The 9,003-nt window shown below is 68.5% G+C and overlaps 2 protein-coding genes across 5 annotated transcripts; one reads left to right on the top strand and one right to left on the bottom strand.

The window, feature by feature from the left end:
- Nucleotides 1–2,233: 2,233 nt before the first annotated feature.
- RXRB (retinoid X receptor beta) lies at nt 2,234–5,122 on the bottom strand. Of its 3 annotated transcripts, none has more exons than XM_067313775.1 (10): nt 5,012–5,122; nt 4,374–4,591; nt 4,100–4,218; nt 3,829–4,008; nt 3,578–3,741; nt 3,328–3,427; nt 2,928–3,007; nt 2,751–2,842; nt 2,557–2,662; nt 2,234–2,451 (listed from the first exon to the last, which is right to left on the bottom strand). In XM_067313775.1, the coding sequence occupies exons 1-10, from the start codon at nt 5,028–5,030 to the stop codon at nt 2,264–2,266; spliced, it is 1,266 nt and encodes a 421-aa protein (XP_067169876.1). In that variant the 5' UTR covers nt 5,031–5,122; the 3' UTR covers nt 2,234–2,263. The 3 variants fall into 3 exon arrangements, with proteins under 3 accessions (XP_067169876.1, XP_067169875.1, XP_067169874.1); XM_067313774.1 differs by having other exon boundaries at nt 2,236–2,451; nt 2,928–3,060; nt 4,100–4,262; nt 5,012–5,117; XM_067313773.1 differs by having other exon boundaries at nt 2,237–2,451; nt 2,928–3,060; nt 3,328–3,457; nt 4,100–4,262; nt 5,012–5,115.
- A 222-nt stretch (nt 5,123–5,344) lies between these two features.
- SLC39A7 (solute carrier family 39 member 7) lies at nt 5,345–8,846 on the top strand. Of its 2 annotated transcripts, XM_067313764.1 has the most exons (9): nt 5,387–5,411; nt 5,720–6,101; nt 6,185–6,890; nt 6,983–7,151; nt 7,251–7,328; nt 7,422–7,544; nt 7,634–7,768; nt 7,845–8,041; nt 8,135–8,846. In XM_067313764.1, exons 3-9 carry the CDS (start codon nt 6,195–6,197, stop codon nt 8,384–8,386), a joined length of 1,650 nt encoding a protein of 549 aa, XP_067169865.1. In that variant the 5' UTR covers nt 5,387–5,411; nt 5,720–6,101; nt 6,185–6,194; the 3' UTR covers nt 8,387–8,846. The 2 variants fall into 2 exon arrangements, with proteins under 2 accessions (XP_067169864.1, XP_067169865.1); XM_067313763.1 differs by lacking the exon at nt 5,720–6,101 and having other exon boundaries at nt 5,345–5,411.
- Nucleotides 8,847–9,003: the final 157 nt, after the last annotated feature.

Below are 9,003 nucleotides of genomic sequence, written 5' to 3'. Positions count from 1 at the left end.
AAATCATGATCCACATCCCTGTCCCCAGCCCCAGCCCCCAGCCCCGTCCTCATTCCACGTCTCCATCCCTGTCCCTGTCCCCATCCCACATACCCATCCCACATCCCCCGTCCCTGTCCCCCAGCCCCGTCCCCATCCCACAGATCCACCCCCATCCCACGTCTCCATCCTGTCCCCATCCCTGAACCCATCCCACATCCCTGTCCCCATCTCCATCCCCGTCCTTGCCCCTGTCTCCACCCTACATTTCCATCCCTATCTCCATCCCTGTCTCCATCCCACATCCCTGCTCCCATCCTCATCCCATCCCTGTCTCTGTCCCCATCCCACATCTCCATCTCCGTCCCTGAACCACCCCCCATCCCTGTCCCTATCTCCATCCCTATCCCGCCCGCCATCCCTTATCCCACATCTCCATCCCTGTCCCTACCCCACATCCCTGTCGCTATCCCACACCCCTGCCCCAACCGCATCCCATATGCCCCATATGTCCCCTTCCCTGTGTCTATCCCACATCCCCATCCCCAATCCCCGTCCCCATCCCACATCCTTAATCTCCACCCCACACCGCTGTCCCCATCCCTAACCCCATCCCACATCCCCGCTCCCATCTTCATCCCCATTCCCACACCCCATCCCACATTCCCATCCCTGTTCCCACCCCATGTCCCTGTTGCTATCCCCATCCCTGTCTCCGTCCCTCTCCATCTCCATCCCTATTCCCATCCCTGTCCCCATCCCCATCTCTGTCCCCACCCCACACCCCCATCCCACATCCCATCCCTGTCCCCATTCCACGTCCCCCCCCCACATCCCCGTCCCAGCCCCGTCCCGCAGCAGCTCCCTGCCCACCCCATCCCTAATCCCTGTCCCCAGCCCTAATCCCCAGCCCCCCCCCCCCCCCGGAGAGTCACCCTGGGCCCTGGACACCGCGATGGGAACCGGAGCGGGAAAGGGCAGCGGGACCCCGGCACCCGCAGTGGGGGAAACACCGGAGCCAAGCGCTACCAGCCGCTCCGAGCCGGGATGGGGGAACGGGAACGCCGCCGGCAGCCGCCCGGGAACAGCGGGGACCGGAGGACGGACGGACGGACAACGCGATCCGTGTGTCCCCCCCCCCCACTCCGGCTGCGGCGGAGCGCTGGGCTCCGGCCCAGGCGGCCACACTCGGCTCTTGACGGCGGCACAGAGGCGGCTCTGTGCGGCCGCTTCCCCCCCTCCCAACTCCGGCTATTTCGGGAGCAGCCGGAGCTGCCGCGCCCCGGCCGGACCCGGCTCCGGAATAGCAGCGGCCACGATGGATTTGGGGGGGGGGGGGGGGGTGTTGGATTCCCCCCCCCCCGGGGCGGAGGTGGGAAGGGGCCGCGGCACAAAGCGCCCTTGTGCGCCGGGATGGCGGAAGCCGTGGGGACCCCCGAAATTCCCCCCCACTCCGGCAGCAGGGATGGGAAATTCCCCCGAAATTCCCCCCCAACACCCACCCAGGACCCCCCCGGCAGTGGGGGGGGACCCCACGACCGACCCCCCCCCCCCCCCCACGGACACAGCAGCCCCCGAAACCCCTTGGCGACTCGAGAAGCAGCAATTTTAATCACTGAAAATCCAAAGCGACCGGAAAATGGGGGGGGGGGGGGGGGGGGGGGGGGGGGCGGGGGGGCATTAATTAATTTTTTGAGGGGGGGGGACAACGCCAAAGCCGCAATAAAACCCGGAATAAAAGGGGGGGGGGAGCGTGTGTGGGGCCCCCCCTTCCCTCCGCCAGCCCCACCCCCCACCCGGGGAGGGGGGGGCTGTAGGACCTACAATAAAAACAGAGCCCCCCCCCCAAAATATGGTGCCCCCCCCACGCCGGCATCGCGTGCGCACCCCCCCCCACCCCGAAACGGCCGAGGGGGCCCCCCCCCCACCCCTCCTCGCCCCCCCCCCCCCCGGCCGGTACCTGCTGCATAGTCGGAGGGGTTGGGAGGCGATTCAAAGTGCTATCCGGGTGCCTGAGTGGTGGTGGGGGGGGGGGCCGGGGAAAAGGGGGGGGCCACGCCGTTAAAAAAAGGGGGGGGGCAGGTAGCAAAGTGGGGGGGCAGGTAGCAGGACCCCCCCTCTCTGCTTCCCACTCTCCCGCCAGGACCGGAGCCGTAGGGGACGAGGGATTTATTTTACAAAAGGGGGGGGGGGGAAGCACCGGCCCCCCGCGGCCATCGGGGTGAGCGGAGGGGGGAAACGGAGGGGGGGGGGGGGGCCCCCTTTTCCCCCCCCCCAGCTGGATCTATGCCCCCCCCCCTCCCCAAAACAGGCCGGGGGGGGGCTCAGGAGAGCTGGTGAGGGGCTTCGAGCATCTCCATGAGGAAGGTGTCGATGGGGGTGTCGCCGATGAGCTTGAAGAAGAAGAGGTGCTCGAGGCATTTGAGGCCGATGGAGCGCAGCGCCGGCAGGCGGAGCAGCAGCTTGGCGAACCTGGAGCAACGGGGGGGGACTGGTGCTTACTGGGAAGGAGCTACTGGTGTTACTGGGAGGGAAAAAGGGGGTTCGCACGCGTGGGGGTGCCGCGGTTTGTCCTACCTGCCTTGCTGCTCCGGGTATTTCTGCTTGCAGTAGGATTCGAGGGACGCGTAAACCTTCTCGCGCAGCAGCTCCACCTCGCCGGGGTTGGAAAGACCCTTAGCGTCTGCGGGGGGGGGAGCAAGAGGAAGATGAAGGTGTGGGGGGAATTTTGGGGGGGTTTTGGGGTGTCCCCCCCGCCGCCGCGGCCCTACCGGGATTGAAGAGGATGATGGCGCGGAGGCAGCCCAGCTCCGTCTTGTCCATGCGCATGTCGCGCATCTTGGAGACCAGCTCGGTGAGCACTCTGCAACCAAGAGGGGGTGAAAAAAGGGGGGGACGTAAGTTTTGGGGGGGTCCCAGTGTCCCCCCCCTGCCACGGCGGCCCCCACCTGTCGAAGATGGCGCCCACGCCGGCGCTGTGGGCGCTGTTGCGGTGCACGTGGAGGCCGGTGGCCAGCAGGATGCCGTCCTTGACGGAGATGGAGCGGTGCGAGAAGGAGGCGATGAGCAGCTCGTTCCAGCCTGCGGCGGGCGAGGAGGCGGCGTCAGGCCCCCCCCTCACCCCCCCCCAAAAAAAACGCCCCCTCTTTCCCACCCCCGAATCGCCCTTTCCGACCCCGCGCGGAGCGCCAAACTCCATCCACGTCCCGCGCACACGCCTCCTCCGCCCCGTAGATGTTCCCTCAAAACGTTCCCACCTAAAGGTGGTGGATCTCCAAATCTCATCTCCAGCCCCCCCCTCAACGTCCCCTCCGTGGGGCGTGGGACCCCCCCCCCAATCCGGCTCACCCGCCCGCAGCAGGATCACTTGGTCGTCCAAAGGCAGCTCGGAAAAGTGCGGGATCCGCTTGGCCCATTCCACCAGCGTGAAGAGCTGCTTGTCCGCGGCCTGGCAGATGTTGGTCACCGGGTCATTGGGCTGATGAGGGGACGCAAGGGGGTGAGCGGGCGGCGCGGAGGGCCCCCCCCCTCCCGCCACCACCACCCTGGGGATCTTCCCGGCCTCCCTCTTCTTTTCTCGGACGCCTCGCGGACTCACCGAGCTGCCGCCGGTGCCGGAACCGTCCACGTTTTGGTCCGATTTCTGTTCGACGGCCAACTCGGCTTCCAAGATCTTCTCCACGGGCATCTCCTCGTTGGCGCTGGCGCCCAGCTCGCCGTCGCCTTCCTTCTCCTTGCCGCGTTGCCGTTCCTCCTGCACCGCTGCGGCGGGTGGAGACGGGTGAGGATCCAGCGGGCCACGTAGCACCCATCCCACGTGTCCCCCCTTTTCCGGCGCCTATCCGGTACCTTCCCGTTTCATGCCGGTGGCCAAGCACTTTTGGTAGCGGCAGTACTGGCAACGGTTGCGTTGGCGCTTGTCCACCACGCAGTCCTTGTTGTCGCGGCACGTGTAGGTGAGGTCTTTGCGGATGGTGCGCTTGAAGAAGCCCTTGCAGCCCTCGCAGCTGTACACGCCGTAGTGTTTTCCTGCGGGATGCGACGGGAATGCCGGAGCGCCGAGGGGGACACCGGGCGGCCCGTTTTCCCCTCCCCGCTCTCTCGCCCCGCGCGCGCCTACCTGAGGACCGGTCGCCGCAGATGGCGCAGAGGCGCTTGCCCGAACCGCCGCCGCCGCCGGCGCCATGGGGGTGACAGGACACGGGGCGCAGGCCCAGCGGGGGTTTCACGTCGTCCGAGCTGCTCACCGAGTGCAGGCCCGAGAGGTTCACCGTGGAGTTGATCTGCGACACAGGGCGCCGCGGGCAGGGCCGGGGGCAGCCGCTGCCCTCGACCCCCCCCCCAAAACCACGAATTCCCCCCCCTTTTTCCCCACCCCGGCGCTCCCTCGTTACCTGGGGGCTGCTGACGGGGCCGTAGGCGATGGAAGGGGTGGCGGGGAGCCCCGGGGAGCCCATGGAGGAGCTGATGACGGGAAAGGGGGAGCCCAAGGTGGCGACGGGCGAGTTGAGGGAGGACGTCATGGCCGAGCCGATCATGGAAGGGTGCAGCGGGGCGGCGGGTTCCGGCGGCGGGGACGAGCTCAGGGACGAGCTGTCGGGGCTCCTGCAGTCTTTTTGGGGGGGATAAGGGGGGGGGGGTGAGGGAGCAGCCAGCGGAGGAGCCCCCCCCCCCAAACTCGCCCCACGACCCCCAAACTCCTGTGACCTTCGGCTCCCCTGACCCTGCAGCCCTCGCTGCAGCCCCCCCCCCCCCAGTTCGAGCCCCGGGACCCCACCCCAGCACCACCCGGGGGCCCCCCCAAACCCACGGCCCCGGGGCAACCCCCCCCCCCAGCCCCCCAACTTCCCCCTCCCCAGCCCCCCAACTTCCCCCTCCCCAGCACAGACACCCCCCCCCCGCACCCCCCACTCTCCCCCCCCCCGCACCCCCCACTCTCCCCCCCCTCCCCGGGGTCCCCGCACCCCATGGGCCCCTCCCCGACACCCCCCCCCACCCCGTGGGCCCCGCGGCCTCCCCGGGCCCCGCTGACCGCGGTCGCTGTCGCCCATCCCGCGCCGCCGGGGGGCTCCGGGCTCGGCCCCCCCCCCCGGGCTCGGCCTGCTCCGGGCGCCGCCGCCGCCGCCGCCGCCGCCGCCTGCGGTTCCACCGGCCCACAATGCCCCGCGCCGCTCCCGGCAGGCCCCGCGCGCACCACCGAGGCGGCGGCGCCGCCGCTCCAAACCATCCCCCCCACCAACCTTGCCCGCAGCCAAGATGGCGGCGCCGTCTTCCCCGTGGGGAAGGCGGCGCCGCCATCTTGGCTGCGGGCGCTTCCGCCCGTTCCCACCCGCCCTCCCGCGGGGTCTCGCGAGAGCTGGCGAAGCGCGCGAAAAGGGCGGGGCCGCGGTGCCACGTCGGGCTCGAGCCGGAGCTAACGGAGCGCGCGGACGGTGAGACCCCCCCGAAGCATCGAGACGGGGGCTAGAGGGGCTGCCGGGGCGCCGCGACCATAGAGAGCGGGCGGGGCTGGCGGGACCTCCCGGGGCAGGCGAGGCGGCCCCGGCGCCGGGAAGGGAGGGGCTGCGCTCTAGCCCCCCGCGCCGCCCTCTCTATGGCGGGGGGGGGGGGGGCCAGTCGGTGCCGCTCTGGACCCGGATGCCGCCATCTCTATGGCGCGGTCGCCAGCACTACTGTGTTTTTCTATGTCTGTAGTGAGACCCACTGGGGCCGCTCTGGTGCCTCTTCTCTATCTTTATAGTATGATCCACGGGTGCCACTCTAGATCCTCCTGTCTTCATCTCTGTGACACAGCTCATTGGCGCCACCCTAGTCCTCCTCACTCTATCGCTATGAAAAGATTTAGGGGTGCCACTCTGGACCCTCATTTACCTGTCTCTATGGTACAGCTCATAGGTACCACTGTGTTTCCTCTTCCCTTTAGCTCTTTGGTATGATCTATTGGTGCTACCTTAGAGCCCCCAACCCACCATCTCTATGGTATGACCAACAGCACCTTTCTAGACTCTCATGCCTCTGTCTCTATGATACAACCTGCTGGCGCCACTCTGGATTCTCACCCTTTTGTCTTGATGGTTTGATCCATTGGTGCTAGTCTGGACCCTCATCCCTCTGTCCCTACGGTACGTGGTGCCAGAGCAGCTGGGTGAGCTGCGTGGCTCCTCCCCCCGCCCTGGGCGGCGCTGACACACCCTCTCTCTGGCAGTGACGGCACGATGGCGACGTCCGCCCGGACATGGGGCCGAGCGGGACTCAGCATTCCCCTTGCTGCCGTGGCTGCCTGCGCGGTCCTGGCCCTCTGCCTGCTCCCTGCTGCGTCCTCACAAGAGGACATGCACCACGGGCACAGCCATGGCCACCACGGCCACTCACACAAGGACATGCACCCCGGGCACAGCCACGGCCACCACGGCCACTCGCACGAGGACATGCACCACGGGCACAGCCACGGCCACCACGGCCACTCGCACGAGGACATGCACCACGGGCACAGCCACGGCCACCACGGCCACTCGCATGAGGACATGCACCACGGGCACAGCCACGGCCACTCGCACGAGGACATGTACCACGGCCACTCGCACGAGGACATGTATCACAGCCACCACGGCCACTCGCACGAGGACATGTACCACGGCCACCACGGCCACTCGCATGAGGACATGCACCACGGGCACAGCCACGGGCCCCACGGCCACGTGCACGAGGATTTCCACGGCCACTCGCACGAGGACATGTACCACGGCCACAGCCACGCTCACCACGGCCACGAGGAACCCCGCCTCGGGCACAGCCACTCGCACGAGCGTTTCCACGAGGATCCTGCCAGCCAGGCCCAGTCCGGCAGCTCCCGCGGGAACCAGCAGCCACCGGCGAGGGAGAGGCAGGACATGGTGAAGCTGTGGATGCACGTGAGTTCCCACCTCGCGCGCATGGAGCCTGGCCAGGCACGGGCGCTGACGTAACCCCCCCCCCGCTTCTTCCCGCTCTCTCCGCCCCGCAGGTCATCGGAGCCACGGTGCTGATCAGCGCCGCTCCGTACCTCATCCTCTTCCTCATCCCCGTGGAGTCCAACACGTCGCAGCACCAGGCGCTGCTCAAGCTGCTGCTCAGCTTCGCCTCAGGGGGCCTCCTGGGAGACGCCTTCCTCCACCTCATCCCCCACGCGTTGGGTGAGTGGCCCGGCCAGCGGCCACCTGCGGGGACAAGGGGGGGGGACTTTGAGGGAGCTGACGCGTCTCTGCTTTCCCTCCCCTCCCCCCCCAACGCAGTGCCCCACGCGCATCACGCGGACGGAAGCCACTCGCACGGCCACGCGGAGCCGCAGGGCCACGGTCACTCGCACCAAGGTGGGCCGGGGTCGGGGAGGGACACCGGGGGGGGGGGGACACCGGGGGGGCCGGGGACGACGTCTCACCGCGTCGTCCTCGCCCCGCGCCCAGGCCAGGAGCACGCCCGCATGCTGGCGGTCGGCATGTGGGTGCTCGCCGGCATCGTGGCCTTCCTGGTGGTGGAGAAATTCGTGCGGCACGTCAAGGGCGGCCACGGCCACGGCCACAGCCACGGTACGTAGCGGCCGCCCCCGTCCCCGCTGCCCGGTGACGTCAGCGCGTGGGGGGAAATCGGTGGCTGATCCCCACCGCTCCCTCCCCAGCGCCCAAGGCCAAGAACAGCTCCAGCGAGGGTGAGGAGGAGCCCAAAGCCGCGGGGCTGCGGGAGAGGAAGGCCGCGAAGGGCCACGATGCCAAGAGGAAGAGCCGGGAGCCAGAAAAGCCGGCTCAGGAATCGGGTACGGGGCAGACTGGGGGCAGATCGGGGTTGGAGGGGCCCGGAGGGGCCGGTTGACACCCTCCCCTGTGCCGCAGCCATGCAGGTCTCGGGGTACCTGAACCTGGCGGCCGACCTGGCCCACAACTTCACGGACGGGTTGGCCATCGGAGCGTCCTTCCTGGCGGGGCCAGGCGTCGGGGCGGTCACGGCGTTGACCGTGCTCCTGCACGAGGTGCCGCACGAGGTGGGCGACTTCGCCATCCTCGTGCAGTCGGGCTGCACCAAGCGCAAGGTACGTGGCGGGACGGGACGTCCCCGGGGAACGGTTCTCCCGATCCCGGGGGAAGGGGTGGGGGGACGTCGCTGATGCTCACCGTTCCTCCAGGCCATGCGGCTGCAGCTGGTGACGGCGCTGGGGGCGTTGGGCGGCGCCGCCTGTTCCCTGCTGGCCGAGGGCGTCGGAGAGGCGGCCACAGCCTGGATCCTGCCCTTCACGGCCGGCGGCTTCATCTACGTGGGCACGGTGTCCGTCATCCCTGAGCTGCTGCGTGACTCAGGGCCGCTCCAGTCCCTGCTCCAGGTCCTGGGGCTGCTGGCCGGCGTCACCATGATGGTCGTCATCGCTCACTACGAGTAGGGGACCCTGGCGTCCGAGGCTGGGGTGGAGAGGGGGGTTGACTCGCTGCTCCCATCCGTCTTGTCTCCCCCCGCTCGGGGCGGATGAGGGCAGATCCCTGCGGAGAGATGCACATTTTACCCAGAATCCCCTGCTCTTTGGACCAAACACGTGTGTCGGGCGGGGGGGGTTCCCCCAATCCTTCGCTCCCCGCGCCGGGGAGGGGAGCTCCCTGGGGGCTCCGGCAGTGGGGACCAAGGGCGCAGGGGGGTGACGGGGGCACAGGAACGGGGCGAGCGCAGCGGCTTTGGGACGGGGGAAGGAAAGCGGGAGCCGCGGGACCCAGACACGCGGGGCTGGGGCCGAATCCGGCGCGTTAGCAGCCAGGGGTAGATTGTAGCCACGTGGCGGTTGGGCTTTTTTTTAAAAAAAAATGACTGTAGCGAATTGTGTCTTTGATTAATTAAACAATAAAGTCTGAGCCGAGCGTGTGACACCTCGAGGGGACCCAGGCGTCCGAGCCGCGGCCTAACGGGCAGAGGGAAAGGGGAAAAAAGGATGCTTGGAGGACTTACCATAGAGGCGGCGCAGCGCGGCGCCGCTGGCTGCCCTCGCTTCCGCTCCTCGCTGGTTCCCTT

This window comes from Apteryx mantelli, chromosome 32, assembly GCF_036417845.1.
Source record: "Apteryx mantelli isolate bAptMan1 chromosome 32, bAptMan1.hap1, whole genome shotgun sequence".
In the NCBI taxonomy this organism is placed as follows: Eukaryota; Metazoa; Chordata; class Aves; order Apterygiformes; family Apterygidae; genus Apteryx; species Apteryx mantelli.
Note: the sequence above shows the minus strand (reverse complement) of the source record. Positions and strands in the feature narration are given on the sequence as shown.

Excerpts from the sequence above, each read along its gene's own strand:
- RXRB (XM_067313773.1), bottom strand. Across the intron at positions 2,843-2,927 it reads GTGGGCGCCATCTTCGACAG|AGTGCTCACCGAGCTGGTCT; the intron begins GTGGGGGCCGCC and ends TCTTGGTTGCAG. Across the intron at positions 2,663-2,750 it reads CATCATCCTCTTCAATCCCG|ACGCTAAGGGTCTTTCCAAC; the intron begins GTAGGGCCGCGG and ends CCCCCCCCGCAG.
- SLC39A7 (XM_067313763.1), top strand. The coding sequence starts at position 6,195 with ATGGCGACGTCCGCCCGGACATGGGGCCGAGCGGGACTCAGCATTCCC. Across the intron at positions 7,329-7,421 it reads CCACGGTCACTCGCACCAAG|GCCAGGAGCACGCCCGCATG; the intron begins GTGGGCCGGGGT and ends CCCCGCGCCCAG. Across the intron at positions 8,042-8,134 it reads CGGGCTGCACCAAGCGCAAG|GCCATGCGGCTGCAGCTGGT; the intron begins GTACGTGGCGGG and ends CCGTTCCTCCAG.